The 21,202-nt window shown below is 43.1% G+C and overlaps 1 protein-coding gene across 3 annotated transcripts in view; it reads left to right on the forward strand.

Moving 5' to 3' along the window:
- The window catches only part of LOC124783974 (exocyst complex component 6B), a 170,739-nt gene that overhangs the window by 37,173 nt on the left and 112,364 nt on the right, over positions 1 to 21,202 (forward strand). For all 3 annotated transcript variants that reach the window (XM_047254065.1, XM_047254063.1, XM_047254064.1), the window contains exon 3: positions 7,950 to 8,134. In XM_047254065.1, the coding sequence (XP_047110021.1) occupies positions 7,950 to 8,134 (185 nt within the window). The remainder of the gene's footprint in view (positions 1 to 7,949; positions 8,135 to 21,202) is intronic.

A 21,202-nucleotide genomic window follows, 5' to 3' on the forward strand; every position in this document is an offset into this window, starting at 1 on the left:
GTAGGGAGGTCACTTGAACACGTCCCACCAGAATTTCTCATGCAGTAAGTCTTTCTCTGCCAGGCAGTATGCAGACTTGCATTATTGTGCAACAGAACAATTCAGTGTGAAAGCTTGTCTCCTTGGTAGTTATGGATGGCGTGATGAAGACTTTCGAGGGTAACAGAATATGCATCACTATTGAGTGTTGTGTTGCAGGCCGTAAAATTGGCAAGTAGGACCACTTCACATTTGCAGAATACAGAAGCCATCAGCTTCTGAGATGATACAATCTGTTTGAACTCGCGTGGCTTCTGTAATGACTGAGAATGACGCCACTCCATATACTGCAGTGTATGTGGTGAACAGTCAGGCTGAGTGGATTATTGAGAGATTGAAGGATTTTTCAAAAGTTTTGTTTCAGTTCATTTATGTTCATGTGGCCCTGGTACTGCATCTTATGGGGGAACAGTGGTTAGGACTGGGCTGGTGCAGCACCGGATGTTTGTAGATATGCACCTACCCACTCTCGGTTCACGTGGCTAGCATTCCTGTAGTGGCTACCGCTGAGCAGGGGATGCTATTGCAAAGATACTGCTGTCAGAGGGACACATTGAGGTGCCCCTCTTCCAATCAGAGGTCTAAACATGGTACCAAGGGGTTGCAGTGCAGGCTGGTGAGTGTGCACCTCTACCAAGGGGTCACTGTCTTGTTTACCAGCTCTTCTCTCAACCAGACATGTTTCCTTGTTTCTCTTCTTGGGCATCATCCTCTCAATCTGGCTGCAGCAGCATCTTGTTGAAGCAGATCACATCACCTTTGTATCATCTAGCAGTAAGATTTGGAGCCAATAAACTAGTAGTAACAGCAAGTTGCCTGGTTATGGATTTTTCTTGAGAATTTCCCTGACAGACCCAGATGTGCCTACATCCCACCTCATCCTAACTTAGCTGTACCTGCACGGTTGCTTCATTGTGGAAATGTTAAGAAGAACCTATGATTCATCTGGTCAATGAATGTGTTGCCATCCTTTTGCAACACTTCAAGATCATTAATGCAGCACCTGTTCTTCTTGTCTTTTGCATGTGTGGCACCCACGATGCACAGATTTTATGGTACCTTAAGTGCACAATTGAATGAGACACTTTGTGACATTGTTCACATGTCTCTAATTGTGAATCAGGGTTTCTCTCAAATGATGGGATCCACCTTCTGTTTCAGCGCATCTGTGATGATGATGGAGGGTTGCCCTGATCTCTCTTTGTTGTGATAAACTGTTCTCCCATTCTGAACCATTTCTCCCATTGTGAACCATTATGGCTTGGAAATTGGCTTCATTCATTACACTTTAGTCATAAATGGTAACAAGTCTGGTGAATGTCACAGGGCCCAACATTTGCCCCCTGCTGAAAATGAATAACATATCACATATCAAAGTTGATGGCATTCACCATTAGCACAGCCACAGTCACAACTATCTCTGCACTTACAACGCGATGAGATCTAACTTACAACCACATGCGGCAGCTGATCGCGTCACACTGAACACCAGAAACCAATGATTGGACAGTATGCAGAAGTGTTCTTTGCAATTTGGATGGCACTCATAACAGTCTATTTTCAAGCTGCTGTGGTACAGGCACCATTGTGCTGTGTCGACCCTGTTGGAGGGTGGGGGAGCAGATTGCCAGGTCAACTGTCCCAGTTGCCTCACTATGATCATGTAGGTTCACTACCAGGGAGCAGGAGCAAATTCAGCAGTGCTCATATTGCAGCCAGACTCACTTACTGATATTGTGTAAAGTACAGTGGTGTTCCAAATCCAAGTCCAGTAGACAGGGTGAATGTTGAACCCAAAGTCCTTAGTAATGGTACAGTGTATAAACAGCTCACTGTGGCTTGGGAGCAGTGTGTTCTTGCTGGACAGCCAGCTCAGATGGCAGTACTTTGCAGCCACTTGATGAGTAGGTTGTGCTAACAACCTGCCCATCAGCAGCTTCTGGAGAAGGTGATGTCATCTGCTGAATGAACTCTGGCTTCCAACATTTGGCTGGCAGTGTCTGGTGACAGCAGTCACTAAGCGGGTCTGCGGCTGGTAGGGCCCTAGTTCGACCTTTGATGTAATTGGTGCCATATTGGGTACCATACAGCAAACAGTCACACTGAATTGTTTTGACTGAACTTGATCTCTGTACCAGTGGGCGGCGACTGATTGATGATGCTTCTGCAGACCACACAGCGGGGCACTGTACTGCAGCTGCTGACCTGATGATTTTTTATGACTGACTAGGTGCTTTTTATATGTGTTGTGGCTCAGCATGTCTCACATAGTTACCCTCTCATATTGTGAAAGTGGTGTGTCAGATTTTGGTAATGAAGCAGGTTACCGAATGGGTGGTAGTACTGCAACAAACTGAGGCCAGATGAGGTGGCATAATGTTGAAACAGCTGCATGCAGCAATCTGCAGCAGTTATGTGGTCATTAGCAGGGGCTAATGAAACAAACGGCAATGTGCTCTCAGAACTTCATTAATAGCTGAGATGCATCCATTAACTTTGTTTTCTTTTATGGAACTATAGTTTTTGTTGCCATCACAGTAGCTGATCTTGATGTGACAGATTCATTCCTTAGTCCCTGTTCATCCTAGGTGAAAACAGATTATAAATGTCATCAATGTGACAAAAGTAATTTGAGATGAAAAAGTTAAGTGTCTCACCATGTATGGACAGTTATGATATATTTCTGTTTATTCCAAACAACCATGAATTAAGCAGAGCACAATAAATATTAGTGACAGTATCTCTTGTTCTCTGATTCACTCGATTTAGAATAATATAGGGTTGAATGGTACCAATTATTACTGTAAATACTTCCCCTTATCAATATTTTTCAAAATGTTACAATGCAAACGAGTACATCTGCTCATGAAGAAAGTTAAACCAGGGATTGTTTCAAACACAACTGGCCGAGCTATAAGCACACTGTTTACAATTGAATGCCTTGTGACAAGCTTTACCATACTATCATTCAAAATTCCACTATTAATGTAGTTTGATTTTACTTTATAATGTGAAGCAGGGGACGGGAGCTAGAAATGTACATGTGTATCTCGCTGTACCTCACCATTCCTTAAGAAAATGTATGTGGGTTCAGCAGAATTTGACCTACATTGTAAATTTACAAAACAGTATCTTTAAAATTGAAAACCTTGATTAGTTAGTATACCGTGTCCTGTTGAACCAACACAACTACAATTAAATACAGTATGATACAAGTTATGAGGTGTGTGATCTAAAAGTAATGGGAGTTTTTGTTTTTCATAAAGAATCTTTATTTATTCATCAACATCAATTTTGTCCCCTACAAAGCAATCCCTCCTCAGATGTAAAGCACTTGTGCCAGTGCTTCTTCCAATCTTGGAAGCACTTCAGGAACTTACTTTTCATTATAGTGTTCATCTCCTTCACCAATTCTGTTTTTGTCTCATCAGTGCTGGCAAAATGACATTTTTCGTGGTTCTTCTTAGGTTCAGGAATATAAAGAAGTCACAGGGCACCATACCTAGCAAGTATGGTGTCTGAGGCAACATAATGGTTTTGTTTTTTGCCAAACAGTCATGAATGAGCAGTGAGGTGTGAGTGGGAGTATTATTGTGATGAAATTTTCACAAGTGGTTTTGCCATAGTTGTGGTCATTTTCTTCATATTGTTTCAAGCAAACTGTGCATAACTTGCAGGTAGTATTCCTTATTGACTGTTGACCATAAGGCAGGAACTCACAATGTACTATCCCATTGTAATCGAAGGAAACAGTGAGAAGAACCTTCACATGTATTCAAACTTGTCAAATTTTTTTCAGTCATGACTCTTCAGGCATTTTCCATTGAGACTATTGGGCCTTGATTTTGATGTCATGCCAGTATACTCACGTTTCATCACCTGTTATAACCTTCTTTGCAAGCTCTGTATCATTGTTGCTGACCGAGGTCTACGTGACATCATTTGTGGCCAAAATTTAACTATTTCAGAACAAACTTTACTACTACATGTTCCATGCCCAAAACATATGAAAAAATTGCTTGGCTTAAGCCAAAGGATATTCCAGCATCATCATGATGGTGATTTGGTAATTTTACAGAATTGTTTTCTTTGCTTCTCTCACATTGTCATCAGTAACTGATGTCCTGGAATGTCCATGGCGGTCATTGTCTTCAACGTCTTCTTGACACTGTTTCAAATGTTGTACCACTAATAAACCCTTTTCTTACTCATAGTAGATTTGTCAAAAGCCACAGTCAACATTTTGAATGTGGTGCTGGGCTTTATTCCCTTTATGAAGCAAAATTTAATACAAAATCTTTGATCGATCTTTTGGAAAAGTTAAAGTTTACTAATCACGTGAAAACATGTATAACCATTTTGACTGCCAACAATAAACTACATAATCCAAAATGCAAACATACATCAGGAACATATGTACTGAAAAGATAAAAATTTTTGAAAGATGGATGCGTAAAGTCTGCAAAATTAAAAAATTCCCATTACTTTTTGATCATATGTCATATATAGATATCTGTATATGCATTTCAGACACAGTGCTAATTACAATGAAATGAACACCCTTAGCTGCTTACAGGCGTTGACATACGTCAGCGGGGACAGATGAAAATGTGTGCCCTGACCGGGACCCGAACCCGGGATCTCCTGCTTACATGGCAGACGCTCTATCTATCTGAGCCACCGAGGACACAGGATAGCGGGACTGCAGGGATTTATCTCTGGCATGCCTCCTGCGAACCCCACATTCTCAACGTATTGTCCCGCACTACATTCGTAGTGCCCCCGCCCATTATACTCATTACTCGCGGTGCGTTGCCGATTCTCTTAAGAGTTTGGGCACTGTTTGTGCATTCGCACAGAAGAAGAAGAAGATGGTCAAGTGGCCGGTGAGCCTTAACTATATATATACTAAGATGGATATATGTACTAAGATGATATACCATCGGTGACCACGCAGCTCGTTAGAATAAAAGTACAATGAAATGAACACCCTTAGCTGCTTACAGTATATGTACAGTGCTAGTTGTCGTTTTGGGCCAAGGGGTCTCCCTTAATTATTTTTACTTAGCTTTTCAGTGTGTAACTGATTTTAGCAAAACCTATGCTAAAGTAGAATAAATGGTAATTTATATAAAAGTGTACATCATAGAGATAACACCTGCTTGAAGTGGTGGACACTTGCCGCTTCTTGGGACTCGTGTTTGATGCCCGGCTCACATGGGTTCCTCATGTTACTCAGCTGAAGCAAAAATGCTGGCGGCACCTCAACGCCCTCCGCTGCCTTAGCCACACGTCTTGGGGTGCAGATCGCTGCACGCTGCTGCGGTTGTACCGAGCCCTTGTGCAGTCCCGGCTTGATTATGGGAGCCTGGCCTGTGGGTCTGCGTCCCTCTCAGTGTTGAAGTTGTTAGACCCCATACACCACTGTGGGGTTAGGCTTGCCACTGGCGCTTTTCGCACCAGCCCCGTGGATAGTCTACTGGTGGAGGCCGGGGTTCCCCCGCTGCGGATTCGCCACCATCGTCTGCTCGTCGACTATGCTGTCCACGTTCATTGCTCGCCAGATCATCCCAATCGTCACCTGCTTTTCCCTGCTATGGTCCTCCATCTGCCCGAACGGCGACCTAGGTCTGGGCTTTCCGTCGCTGTCCGCGTTCAGTCCCTGCTGTCGGAATTGGGTTCATTCCCTCTTCCGCCTCCCTTCCGGGTCCGTGCACCTACGCCTCCCTGGTGTTTGTCCCGGCCGTCCGTCCGTCTGGACTTGGCACAGGGACCCAAGGACTCGGTTCCGCCTGTGGCCCTCCGTCGCCGTTTTCTTGCTCTCCTCGCCTCATTTTCGGACTGTGAGACTGTCTACACTGATGGTTCCCTGGTTGATGGTCGCACTGCCTACTCTTTTGCTCATGCTGCTCATGTTGAGCAGCGCTCCTTGCCGGCTGGCTGCAGTATTTTTACTGCAGAGCTGGTGGCCATATTGCGCGCTCTTGACCATATGCGTTTCTGCTCAGGTAGGTCCGTCGTGATCTGCAGTGACTCCCTGAGCAGCCTTCAGGCCATCGGCCGCTGCTATCCCTCCTCTCCTCTGGTGTCCTCCATTCAGGAGACTGTTTCCGCCATTGCCCGTTCTGGTCATTCGGTGGTCCTGCTTTGGACACCCGGTCATGTTGGCATCCCAGGGAACGAACGTGTAGACAGGCTGGCCAAAGGGGCGATCGACGCCCCGGCTGTGGAGGTCGGCCTTACGGCTCGCGACCAGCAGATGGTGTTGCGCCGTAAGCTGATTGGGATGTGGGCTGCTGAGTGGCGTGGCATGACAGCCCCGAATAAACTGCGGGCTGTCAAGGGGACGACCGATGTGTGGCGTTCCTCCCTGCGGGCTTCTCGCAGGGACTCGGTAGTCCTGTGTCGGCTGCGCATCGGCCATACATACCTGACGCACGGCCATCTGTTGCGTCAGGAGGATCCCCCCTTGTGTCGGTGTGGGTCCCGGCTGACGGTCGGCCACATTTTGCTGGAGTGTCCTCGACTGCGCACACTCCGGCAATCTTTTAATCTCCCGGGCACTTTGGCTTTGGTTTTATCCGACGATGCCTCCATGGCTGACAATGTTTTACATTTTCTCCGTAGTAGTCGTTTTTATGGTTCGATTTAGGGAGGTCCTGCGCCTTTCCCTTTCTGTGTCTTTTGTCCTTGTGTCTGTTGCTGTTCTGGTGTGCCGTCAGATGGTTGACTCTTTCCTCTTTTTTTTCTCATGGTCAGTCAACCAGTCTCCGGCCATCCTCCTTTCTCCTGTTTCTGTCTGTCTGGTGTTCCTCTGTCCTGTTCTGGTCTGTAGTGTTTGTTGCTGCATTTGTGTTCTTTTAGCGCCTGGGGGGACGTCTCCTCCCCCTTTGGTTTTTATCTGCTCCATAGATTTTCGGCTCGCCTGATTTTGGAATGGGGGACTGATGACCTTCGCTGTTTAGTCCCCCTTAAACATCCCAACAACCACTACCACCATAGAGATAATATTTGAACCTTATTTATAGCGAATCTCATAGCTTCTCTTCGACAAAGTGATTATATATAAGAAAAGGAATATATACAAGAGAAACAATTTGTCTAATGGTTTTAAATGTGTGTGTGTGTGTGTGTGTGTGTGTGTGTGTGTGTGTGTGTTTGTGTGTGTCATATGCTTTCTGTCAAAATGTTTATTAAAACATTATGTAAAAATTCAAAGTGAAATGAAATGAAATGTCGTGTGGCTAGGGCCTCCCGTCGGGTAGACCGTTCACCTGGTGCAGGTCTTTTGAGTTGACGCCATTTCGGCGACCTGCGCGTCGATGGGGATGAAATGATGATGATTAGGACAACACAACACCCAGTCCCTGAGTGGAGAAAATCTCCGACCCATCCGGGAATCGAACCCGGGCCCTTAGGATTGACAGTCTGTCACGCTGACCACTTAAATCAATCATGAACGTTTAGAGATATTTGGTAACAGCATTTTTCCAAAAATCTATAGCCTAATTCCAGCCAAATGTTTATTAGAATATGGTATGAAAGTAGTAAATCGGTCAAGAATCTTTCAGAACTATTCATAACAGAGTTAAACAACAGCTTGTCTTTACATGGTAGCATACACACAAATAAATTTTGTTACAAAAGATGTTGTTTAACTTCCTTCATTTTGTTGATCTATCAAGTTCTACATTGTTCTCCTCAGCAGAAAGGAAACTGAAAGTGCTGGAACTCCTGGAAATTAATCCTAAATGTGCAGAGAACATTATTTTCCATTTTTTGACATCTTTTTAAAATTTTGTTCTGTTTCAATAACTGAAAATCACAACTCAGAGAACTGAGCATTAAACTCTTTTATAGTTAATGCTTTTGTCATCTATTTCTAATGTTTTCTTCATTTATTCATTTAGAGTGAAGTTGAGCAATTGGACAAAGACCTCCAGGAGTCAGCAAAGAATATAGTTGAGAAAGGAGAAGAACTAGTGAAAGCTAGGAAAGTTGAAAGTAACATTGCAGCAGCCATAGAAAATCTCTCTCTGTGCCTGCCTGTTTTAACTGCTTATTCAGAACTCCAAAAGAAAATGAAGGAGAAGAGGTAAGTGCTTTAAATTAACATGTAAGAAGCAGTTTGTGAATGAAGACATTTTTAATTGAAATGGAAAGCTGATAATGGAGTGAATTTGTCACTGGTTTGCTGCTGGCTGTTAATTACTACACACCTATTTTTGTGCCTTTTGCTGTTTTCGTCTGCCTGAAGTAAAAAAGATATTCTAGAAATTTCATGCAAGGATTACTTGTGTGTGTGTGTGTGTGTGTGTGTGTGTGTGTGTGTGTGTGAGAGAGAGAGAGAGAGAGAGAGAGAGAGAGAGAGAGAGAGAGAGTGTGTTTGGGTGTGAGAGTGTGTGTGAGTCAGAGTCCCACACAGGCACAACAAAAAGAGTGCTATACATTTTAGTTTTTGCCCAGAAGGCCTCCTTCTGAAGTAACAAAACACACACGAGCACAACATTCACACACATGGCCACTATCTTTGGCCACTGTTTTCTGCTTCAGTAGAACAGTTAAATCAAATATGAAAAATCCAGAATGGAAGAATGATAGTATTATGAAAAGGATAGACTGCTACTCATCATGTAGGGGAGATTTTTAGTTTCTGACAGGCACAACAAAAAGACTGGTATAAATGTGAGATTTCAGCCAAAAGGCCTTCTCATAATGTATAAAACACACACACACACACACACACACACACACACACACACATTGATCCAAGCACAACTCACACACATGACCTCTGTTGCTGGCCACTGAGGCTTTCCTCGGTCACCAGAGACAGTGGTTTTGTATGTGTGCGTGTGCATGTGTGTGTGTGTGTGTGTGTGTGTGTGTGTGTGTGTGTGTGTATTTTACTTCATGAAAAGGCCTTTTGGCTGAAGGCTCACATGTATAACAGTCTCCTGGTTGTGTCTGTCTCTGACTCAACATTTCCTCTGTATAGTAAGTAGCAATCTGTCCTTTTCATAATATGGTCAGAAGAAATCGATTTGGCTGAAAGCTAAAATGTATAGCAGTCCTTTCGTTATGTCTATCTGTGACTCAGTATCTCCTTTATACAGTGTTGATGATTGTTGACGAAGGTACAAGCCTACGGTCTAAGTTCCCAAATATGTGAGTTGGTCAAAGACTTCTTAAGTAATAGAACCCAGTATGTGGTCCTTGATGGCGAGTATTCATCAAAGACAAGGATATCATCAGGAGTGCCCAAGGGAAGTGTGGTAGGACCACTTTTATTATTTTTATACATAGATGGCCTGATGAGTAGGGTCAGCAGCAATTTATGGCTGTTGGCTGCTGATGCTTTGTTGTACAAGAAGGTATCATTGAGTGACTTTAGGAATATACATGATGACTTAGACAAAATTTCTATTTGGTTTGATGAATGACAGCTTTTTGTAAATGTAGAAAAATCTAAGTTAATGCTGATGACTAGGAAAAATAGCCCTGTAACATTTGAATACAACATTAGTATGGTACAGCTTGACAATCACTTTGATTAAATATCTATGTGTAACATTGCAAAGCAGTATGAAATGGAATGAGCACATCAGGTTGGTTGTAGGAAAGGTGAATGTTCGATTTAATTTTATTTGGAGAATTTTCGGAAAGTGTAGCTTATCCGTAAAGTAGACAGCATATAGAATGCTAGTGTGACCCATTCTTCGGTACTGCTTGATTGTATGGGATCCCCACCAGGTCAGATTAAAGCAAGACATCAAAGCATTTCAGAGACAATCTGCTAGATTTGTTACTGATAGGTTTGATCAGCACACAAGTATTATGGAGATGCTTTGTGAACTCAAATGGGAATACTCTTGGTGCAGTGCACTGTTGCGGAAATTTAGAAAACTGACATTTGAGGCCAATTGCAGAACGATTCAACTGTTGACAATGTACGTTTTGCATAAGGGCCATGAATCTTGTACGAAGGCTTTTAGACAATCATTTTTTGCTCGCTTTATTTATGAGTGGAACAGGAGAGGAAATAACTAGTAGTGGTACAAGGTACCCTTGCCGTGCATCATATGGTGGTTTGCGGAGTACTTATGTAGATATAGCAATCTATCTTTTTCATTATATTTTTGTTATTCCATCCTGGACTTTTCATTGTTCAATGATCTACACACATATAGATATTTAATTGAAGTAAGCAAAATTGTCCGCAACTCAAAGGTTGGTTTCAACACTACAGTGCTTTACTAGCCGTGGTTGTGTTGCTGGTGGTACACCATTCCCATCCTTCAACCTTTGAACCGACTTAGCCAGTCAGTATGATGGGACTCCAAATTAAGGTGCAATTTTGCACTTTGCACAGTAACAAATCAATGTCAGAAGTGAAAGAAGAGATGAGTGACACAAAATTCATGGGATCTTGTCCTGGGATCAAGCCCTGGACATTTTGACTTGTAATTTCGTAAATACCAACTGTACCATACAGATATTTAATTAATAGAAGTTGTATGATAACTTCCAAACCAGTGAAGTATGGAGAACTATTCACTAAAGAAGCCATTTTAATTGATGAAACAACAGAAATATTATTGAAACATCTGTAATTAATGTTTTATTTCTTTGTTCCATTGTCAAAGAAACAGCATTGGTCCTATGGTATTGCTAATAAAAGTATATACTTCCAAATTATGTATTAACAACGTTGAATATACTATAGTAACAAGTGGCTTCCATAGTAGAATAAGAAAGGGAAGGAAGTTGTGTAATTGTAACTTAGATTGAAAACACAGTTTTTTTTTTTTTAGTAGGGTAGATTGTGCACTTGTAGTATGAAGGACTAAATTGCTTACTGTGGAGAAATGTCATCAGCAAACATTATACAAAGGTGTGCAAAACTTAAGGACAAAAGTAACTTTCAAATTATTTGTCACTGCCAAGTAACATAACTGGATGAAACTTGGCCCATACAAAAAAAAAAGAACTTATACTGTATAATAAAAAGGTAATTAAAAAAAAGTGCAACGAGCCAAAGAAGAATTCCACTTTTATTCAAAGATAATAATTACGCTGAAGTGCTGGCCGAGGTGGCCGGGCGGTTCTAGGCGCTACAGTCTGGAACCGCGCGACCGCTACGGTCGCAGGTTCGAATCCTGCCTCTGGCATGGATGTGTGTGATGTCCTTAGGTTAGTTAGGTTTAAGTAGTTCTAAGTTCTAGGGGACTGATGACCTCAGAAGTTAAGTCCCATAGGGCTCACAGCCATTTGAACCATTTTACGCTGAAGTCTACCATGATTTATGAAGGTCCCTTAGACATTAAAAAGGTGGGACATTGTTCTTAATGGGGAAATGCAGCCACAGACAGCAGTTCCTGCTTTGCACCATGTTCCCATGCTGGCCATGTGGTTGGTAAGGAGTTCTTGTTGCAGAGAGTTCCATTCTTCCACCAGTGCAGTTAACAACTTGTGGATGGTCATTGGTGCATGTTGTTTTTTTGAAGAACATGGGGTTACAGTGCCAGTGAATTCAGATCAGTGTGTGAACGTGTTGGAGGAATTTTTTCCACAACCTGATGAACTGGACTAGGGTACATTAGTTCCCAGCAAGATGGAGCAACGGCTCACACTTCAAAGTCATCAATGGCTGTTGTAAGGGAACACTTCCCGGTGTACCTCATCTCAGTAATGGGCAGTTTGGAGTTGCTATCCCACTCCCCCAATTTGACTCTTTGTGATTTGTTGTTGTTGTTGTTGTTGTTGTTGTTGTTGTGGTCTTCAGTCCTGAGACTGGTTTGATGCAGCTCTCCATGCTACTCTATCCTGTGCAAGCTTCTTCATCTCCCAGTACCTACTGCAACCTACATCCTTCTGAATCTGCTTAGTGTATTCATCTCTTGGTCTCCCTCTACGATTTTTACCCTCCACGCTGCCCTCCAATGCTAAATTTGTGATCCCTTGATGCCTCAAAACATGTCCTACCAACCGATCCCTTCTTCTAGTCAAGTTGTGCCACAAACTTCTCTTCTCCCCAATCCTATTCAATACCTCCTCATTAGTTACGTGATCTACCCACCTTATCTTCAGCATTCTTCTGTAGCACCACATTTCGAAAGCTTCTATTCTCTTCTTGTCCAAACTGGTTATCGTCTATGTTTCACTTCCATACATGGCTACACTCCACACAAATACTTTCAGAAACGACTTCCTGACACTTAAATCTATACTCGATGTTAACAAATTTCTCTTCTTCAGAAACGATTTCCTTGCCATTGCCAGTCTACATTTTATATCCTCTCTACTTCGACATTCATCAGTTATTTTACTCCCTAAATAGCAAAACTCCTTTACTACTTTAAGTGTCTCATTTCCTAATCTAATCCCCTCAGCATCACCCGATTTAATTTGACTACATTCCATTATCCTCGTTTTGCTTTTGTTGATGTTCATCTTATATCCTCCTTTCAAGACACTGTCCATTCCGTTCAACTGCTCTTCCAAGTCCTTTGCTGTCTCTGACAGAATTTCAATGTTATCGGTGAACCACAAAGTTTTTGCTTCTTCTCCATGAATTTTAATACCTACTCCGAATTTTTCTTTTGTTTCCTTTACTGCTTGCTCAATATACAGATTGAATAACATCGGGGAGAGGCTACAACCCTGTCTTACTCCCTTCCCAACCACTGCTTCCCTTTCATGTCCCTCGACTCTTATAACTGCCCCCTGGTTTCTGTACAAATTGTAAATAGCCTTTCGCTCCCTGTATTTTACCCCTGCCACCTTTAGAATTTGAAAGAGAGTATTCCAGTCAACATTGTCAAAACTTTCTCTAAGTCTACAAATGCTAGAAACATAGGTTTGCCTTTCCTTAATCTTTCTTCTAAGAAAAGTCGTAAGGTCAGTATTGCCTCACGTGTTCCAGTATTTCTACGGAATCCAAACTGATCTTCCCCGAGGTCGGCTTCTACTAGTTTTTCCATTTGTCTGTAAAGAATTCATGTTAGTATTTTGCAGCTGTGGCTTATTAAACTGATTGTTCGGTAATTTTCACATCTGTCAACACCTGCTTTCTTTGGGATTGGAATTATTATATTCTTCTTGAAGTCTGAGGGTATTTCGCCTGTTTCATACATCTTGCTCACCAGATGGTAGAGTTTTGTCAGGACCGGCTCTCCCAAGGCCATCAGTAGTTCCAATGGAATGTTGTCTACTCCCGGGGCCTTGTTTCGACTCAGGTCTTACAGTGCTCTGTCAAACTCTTCACGCGGTATCTTATCTCCCATTTCATCTTCATCTACATCCTCTTCCATTTCCATAATATTGTCCTCAAGTACATCGCCCTTGTATGAACCCTCTATATACTCCTTCCACCTTTCTGCCTTCCCTTCTTTGCTTAGAACTGGGTTGCCATCTGAGCTCTTGATATTCATACAAGTGGTTCTCTTCTCTCCAAAGGTATCTTTAATTTTCCTGTAGGCAGTATCTATCTTACCCCTAGTGAGACAAGCCTCTACATCCTTACATTTGTCCTCTAGCCATTCCTGCTTAGCCATTTTGCACTTCCTGTCGATCTCATTTTTGAGACGTTTGTATTCCTTTTTGCCTGCTTCACTTACTGCATTTTTATATTTTCTCCTTTCATTAATTAAATTCAATATTTCTTCTGTTACCCAAGGATTTCTATTAGCCCTCGTCTTTTTACCTACTTGATCCTCTGCTGCCTTCACTACTTCATCCCTCAGAGCTACCCATTCTTCTTCTGCTGTATTTCTTTCCCCCATTCCTGTCAATTGTTCCCTTATGGTCTCCCTGAAACTCTCTACAACCTCTGGTTCTTTCAGTTTATCCAGGTCCTATCTCCTTAAATTCCCACCTTTTTGCAGTTTCTTCAGTTTCAATCTGCAGTTCATAACCAATAGATTGTGGTCAGAATCCACATCTGCCCCTGGATATGTCTTACAATTTAAAACCTGGTTCCTAAATCTCTGTCTTACCATTATATAATCTATCTGATATCTTTTAGTATTTCCAGGATTCTTCCAGGTATACAACCTTCTTTTATGATTCTTGAACCAAGTGTTAGCTATGATTAAGTCATGCTCTGTCCAAAATTCTACTAGGCGGCTTCCTCTTTCATTTCTTCCCCCCAATCCATATTCACCTACTATGTTTCCTTCTCTCCCTTTTCCTACTGACGAATTCCAGTCACCCATGACTATTAAATTTTCGTCTCCCTTCACTACCTGAATAATTTCTTTTATCTCGTCATACATTTCATCAATTTCTTCATCATCTGCAGAGCTAGTTGGCATATAAACTTGTACTACTGTAGTAGGCATGGGCTTTGTGTCTATCTTGGCCACAATAATGCGTTCACTATGCTGTTTGTAGTAGCTAACCCGCACTCCTATTTTTTTATTCATTATTAAACCTACTCCTGCATTGCCCCTATTTGATTTTGTATTTATAACCCTGTAATCACCTGACCAAAAGTCTTGTTCCTCCTGCCACCAAACTTCACTAATTCCCACTATATCTAACTTTAACCTATCCATTTACCTTTTTAAATTTTCTAACCTACCTGCCCGATTAAGGGATCTGACATTCCATGCTCCGATCCGTAGAACGCCAGTTTTCTTTCTCCTGATAACGACGTCCTCTTGAGTAGTCCCCGCCCGGAGATCCGAATGGGGGACTATTTTACCTCCGGAATATTTTACCCAAGAGGACGCCATCATCATTTAATCATACAGTAAAGCTGCATGTCCTCGGGAAAAATAACGGCTGTAGTTTCCCCTTACTTTCAGCCTTTCGCAGTACCAGCACAGCAAGGCCGTTTTGGTTAATGTTACAAGGCCAGATCAGTCAATCATCCAGACTGTTGCCCCTGCAACTACTGAAAAGGCTGCTGCCCCTCTTCAGGAACCACATGTTTGTCTGGCCTCTTAACAGATACCCCTCCTTTGTGGTTGCACCTACGGTACGGCCATCTGTATCGCTGAGGCACGCAAGCCTCCCCACCAACGGCAAGGTCCATGGTTCATGGGGGAAGATTTTTTTTTTTAAATCTCCTATTTATGTAAACTATCCCAGTACCAGCTAGTAAGGGTCATGAGAAACATCAGAAATTGGCTTATTCAGTGTATGGGCAATATGGGCTCCACCTATCTGATACATTTATCAAAACTATGTAAAACAGAACTTTAAATACTTACTTACCTTATCAAAGAAATAAAAAAATTCTGTTTCATAAAATGGGTGTAACTGCATTTTGAAATCAGGAAGTTATGTTGCTGCACCCTGTAGAATGATTCTTAAGCTGTCCATTTTGTTCACATGGTGAAGTTATGTTTGCCTTTAAACTGCTTAAGTACTTAATTAACACTTCTGACTTTAGAAGATCTTAATTTTAAAAAGAGAGATTAATATCACACCCAGAATCACTGGGATTACAAATACTATTCCTGTTCAGTTAAATGATTTCTCCAATTAACAATGTGAATAACACCTTTCTTTAAGTAACATTAAATGATTTCTCCAATTAACAATGTGAATAACACCTTTCTTGAAACATTCAAATGCCATCCATATGTTGTGCAATGCAATGGATCAGGGCACATTGCATCAGTCACTCTTTGGAGTGAACACTGCTCCTCTGAGTAATTTTTAAGCCCATAAATGTAAATGATTAATAGAATACTCCATTCATGACTTTTTTGTATTCCTTAAAAAGTGGCAAAACTGTCACATTAGTGATCCAAAACATTTAAGTCTCAAGTAATGTATTGAACACAGCGTGAAGCTAAAAATAGCAGTGACTTACCACAAGAACAAATCTTGACCAGATTTGACAGTCTCCTCCATGTACTAGTATCCTACAAAAAAGAACCTTCTTAGTCTTCATATTATCTTGATTTTCATCCACTTCCTGCATTTTTCATCTGTGCTGCCAGACTGAACTTGTTTATATGCAATTTTGCCATCAGTTTGCACAATAGTGGGACTGTTGTGATTATTGAGGCTGTCAAAGTTACTATTTATTGATTTGTTTATTTTGAGTTCCTTAGCTCCTTATGTGAATGTATCACTGAAGGTAGAAAGAGTCTATTTTTACAAATTATTGTTTAGTACACAAGTATGACTGCAGTCGTGTGTGTGTGCAAGTTGCATTTGTGTGTGTGTGTGTGTGTGTGTGTGTGTGTGTGTGTGTGTGTGTATTGTCAACAAAGACCTTAATCTGCGACTCAGCATCACCACTACATGGTGAGCGACAACTCTCCTTCTCTAATGTTGTTACATTCCTTCCTGGATTTTCCATTGTTTGATTTAATGTATAATAGTTCAACATGTATGCTATCATATATTTCTTCACTGAGAAACATACAGAAATATGTATATTTGAGTTTAAGTTACATTGTATATAAACAAAGAATGATGACTCCACCATATTGACCTTATAAATATGTTTAAGTGCACTAAAGAGCTGAAATGTACTTTAAAATTTTCAAAGGTATTCATACATTTACATGACATACTTTCTCCATAGGCAAAATACAATTGTTTAAAGGTACATACAGATATTTCACCTCATAGTTCACTTCTTAAAATTACAGACTACCTAATAACCTTAACATACACTGATCAGCCAGATCATTATGACCACTGACCTACTTTTGATATAAACCCATCCAGGTGAAAGCAGTGCTAGCCAGACACACCTGCAAGTGATATCAGTGAGCATGCTGTCAGTGTGTAGAATGGGGAAGGTGTACGATCTGTCTGAGTTGGACGAGGATAGATTGTGAAGGCCCAGAGGCTCGGCATGAGCATTTCAGAAACTGCACACTTGTCAGGTGTTCAAGGAGTGTTGTGGTGAATGTCTTCAACATGTAATGAAACCAAGCCCTGGGCAGACCACCCCTCAGTGCAGATCTCGACCATCATAGGGTGGTAAGACAGGATAGGCAGCGAACTGTAGCAGAACAAACATCAGACTTTAATGTTGGGCAGAGTACAACTGTGTCTGAACACAAAGTGCACTGAATGCTCATAATGGAGGGCCTCCACAGCCAATAACCCATGCAAGTGACAATGTTAACATCACAACTAAGACTGAAATGGGCATGTGACCATTGGCACTGTATATTGGCACAGTGGCAGAGCATTGCATGATGTGATGAAACTCGACACCTTTTTCATCATGTCAATGGAAGTGTGTGAATCTGTTGTCTTCCCGAGGAACAGCTCCTAGACACCTGTACTGCGAGATGGAGACAAGCTGGTGGTGGCTCCATTATGCTCTAGGGAACATTCACATGGGCATCCATGGGTCCAGTGGAGCTGGTGCAAGGCACCGTGATGGTCAAAGGGTATTGTACACTGGTTGCGGACCTCCTACAACCCTTCATAACGATCGTGTTTTCAACAAGATAATGTGCCATGTCACAATGCCAGGAATATGTTGGACTGGTTGGCAGAAAACAGTGGTGAGTTTCAGTTTATGTGCTGGCTGCCCAACTTACCAGATCTAAACCTGATCAAACACATTTGGGCGTGATTGAACATTGTGTCTGTACTTGTATGAAAACCACCAGCTCCAGACATCAGCAAGGTGTGATGGCAGTTGTACGTCATCACCTGCTGTGGAGGCTTGCCTGTTCTTTGGACATTACAGCTTGGAAGTGCCTTCTAGATCAAGGATCAGAAGGACATGTGCAAGAAAGTAAACAATAAAACAACTGAAAAAAACTCATTGTAATAATTGTCCCTTGTTCAATTCCTAATGTCAAAGCAAAACAAATGTATCAGTATTGTGAAAAGGAAAGAAGTTATTTGCCATATAGTGGAGATGCCAAGTCACCGATAGGCACAACAAAAAGACTGTTGCAATACAAGCTTTTGGCCCACAAGGCCTTTGTTGAAAATAGATGATGTCCAAGTGTCCGCGCGCGCACACACACACACACACACACACACACACACACACAAATGCAACTCACACATTCATGACTGCAGCCTCTGGCAGTTGCGGCCACACTGCGAGCAACAGCAGCAGTGTGTGATGGGACTGGCAACTGGGTGGGGGTCATGCCCACATAGAATGCAGCATAGTGGTTGCAGCTTAGCTTGTAGATTATGTGACTAATTACACAGGTAGCCCTACCTTTGATAGGTGATGTTTGTGGCCTAACTGGAGTAGATAGTGGCAGGAGGATTTATGAGACTGGTCTTGCATCTAGATCTATTACAGGGGTATGAGCCATGAGGTAAGGGGTTGGGAGCAGGGATTGTGTAGGGATGGACAAATAAATTACATGGGCTCGTTGGATGGTGTAATACCACTGTGGGAGGGGTGGGAAGAATAGTGGGTACTCCACTGTCCACCGAACCTACACTATATACTCATCCATATCTACACATCCCCCTGCAGGCCTCGGGGTTAGAATAGGCATGAGGTATTCCTGCCTGCCTTAAGAGGTGACTAAAAGGAGTCTCACACCTTTTGGGCTTTATGTCATGGTTTGACCTCCATTTTTCAAAATTTCCTGAAGAGCAAGCCAATTGGGGAGGGGCACCTTACATGGTGCATCATGTCCATTGTGCATTGAGATCTTGAGCCCACTTTCTCGTTGTCACATTGCAGTCCCGCTCATCTTCCAGCTCTTGGGTGAGGACGCCTTCCTGGGTGCGTTTTCCTCCACCCACTATGCAGTGGCATTTTCTGCGCCGACGATGACCATGGAATTCTTTGCATCTCATATCCAGCATGGTAGCCAGTCCATTGTGGTGGGGCCGACATGTACTCTGTTGGTTGTATCTCCCTGCCAACACAGGGATCAATCTGCTGATGCCTGTGCCGCTAACTCCCCATGTATGCCAAGGAGTAGATGCCCGTCACCATGGGGCATCGGGACTCCCGGCAATGGCCATCCAGCCAGGTGGTCTTTCCTGTTGCTAGATGGTGCCCGTGGGGAGGGCCCCTGGTCGGAGTAGGTGGCATCAGGGTGGATGACGCGCATTAAAGCGCTGGTGGTCAAATGCCAGCAGTCTCTAAGCGTTCAAAGTCTCATTACAATGCAAGGAAGTATGATCCTAAATCGTTCCCCTCCCTGCCTACACAATGGGAGGAATGCCAGGCTAAGGATGGCAGTGAACCTTATTCGCTCTGGTACCTCATATGTACGAGATCTGATGGAGACTCCTTTCTCAATGAAGGCTCAGTTTTTTGTAGAGCATTTAGAGGACAAGTTTCGGGAGGTGGTGGGCTTGTCCAAAATGCGGTCAGGGTCAGTCTTAAAAAATATGGCATCCTCTGCTCAGTCATGGGCATTACTTGCTTGTGACAAGCTGGGGGTGTTTCCATCACCATCACGTCCCATAAGAGCTTAAATATGGTCCAGGGTATTATATTCCACAGGGACCTTCTTTTGCAATCTGACGACGAGCTGCGCGCCAACTTAGGGTGACGAGGAGCTAATTTCATTCGGTGCGTCCATCGGGATCCGAGGGATGATCAGGTTGCCACTGGTGCGTTCATCTTGGCCTTTGAGGGTGACACATAACCCGAGAAGGTCAAGGTGATGGTCTATTGCTGTGATGTCAAGCCATATATCCCTCCCCCAATGTGGTGCTTTAAGTGTTGGAAGTTTGGCCATATGTCTTCCCACTGTACTTTCAACATCACATGTCAAGATTGTGGACATCCATCTCATCCCAATACTCCATGTGCCCCACCTCCCATCAGTGTCAACTGCGGAGAGCATCAATCACCTAGCCTTCCAGACTGCAGGATTTTACAGAAAGAGAGGAAAATCATGGAATAAAAGATCCTGGACCGACTGACCTACACTGAGGCTTAAGAGGACATTTGAGCACCTACATCCTGTGGCTATGACCTCCTCTTATCCTGCCGCTACGAGAACTGTTGTAACCCCATCAGTTCTGCGAGATCCAGTTGGCTCTTGGAGCTGGAAGACTACACCTCCCTCCTTGATGATGGGGGGAACTTCCCTCCCTGTTGCTCCCACACCACATACTTCGGGAACACTGTCCCCCCAACCATTGGGGACACCAGTCCCCACTTCTCAGCCAGAGAAGCGTAATCTTCTTCGGCTCCTCTCACTAGGAAGGGGTCCCTTGGGTCACTCCCTTCCCAGGTTTCTGCTAGTGGGAAAGATGACACCCGCCAATGGATGAAGTGCCGTAAAGCAGCTGGTCATAGGGCTTCGCAATCATCCTCTGTCCTGGAGATCGAAACAGTGAAGCCCTCCCAGCCAGAGAAATGCTAGGATCAGTGAGAGAAATCCAGAAAGAAGACCCCCAAGACCAAGGGAATTGGGGTGGCATCCACTCCCCCGCTGCCTACGACCTCCGCGTCTGAGGTGAAGATTCTGGCATCCGCTGAGGACCTAGATCTCACCAGACCCTCAGACACAATGGATGTAGCGTGTTCAAGAAATGTCAGTGGCAGCAGGTGACCCTGATGCGTAGACTGCCTCATTGAGTGTTTCATGCCTCCCCAGTCTCATGATCACGTCATCCTCCAGTGGAATTGTTTCAGTTTTTTCCACCACCTGGCTGAGCTATGGCAACTGTTAATCTTTACACCTGATTTCTGCATTGCCCTCCAGGAAACCTGGTTCCTGGCAATGTGGACCCCTGCCCATCATGGCTACAGGGGATATTACAAGAAGCATAGCGAATATAATAGTGTTTCATGTGGAGTTTGTGTTTATGTCCTGAACTCGGTATGTGGTGAACCTGTGCTCCTTCAAACTCCTCATGAAGCTGTGGCTGTCAGAATACGGACGACGCAGGAAATAACTGTCTGCAATGTATATCTCCCTCCATATGGTGCGGTACCCTTGAACGTATTGGCTGCACTGATTGATGAACTCCCTAAACCTTTCCTACTTTTGGGAGATTTTAATGCCCATAACTCGTTGTGGGGTAGCACCATGTTTACAGGCCGTGGTAGAGATGTCGAAAATTTACTGTCCCAACTTGAACTCAGCCTCTTAAATATTGGGGCCGCCACACATTTCAGTGTGGCTCATGGTACTTACTTGGCCATAGATTTATTGTTTTGCAGCCCAGGATTTCTCCCATCTATCGACTGGAGAGCACATGATGACCTGTGCGGTAGTGACCATTTCCCCAT

This window comes from Schistocerca piceifrons, chromosome 1, assembly GCF_021461385.2.
Source record: "Schistocerca piceifrons isolate TAMUIC-IGC-003096 chromosome 1, iqSchPice1.1, whole genome shotgun sequence".
NCBI classification, from domain to species: domain Eukaryota; kingdom Metazoa; phylum Arthropoda; class Insecta; order Orthoptera; family Acrididae; genus Schistocerca; species Schistocerca piceifrons.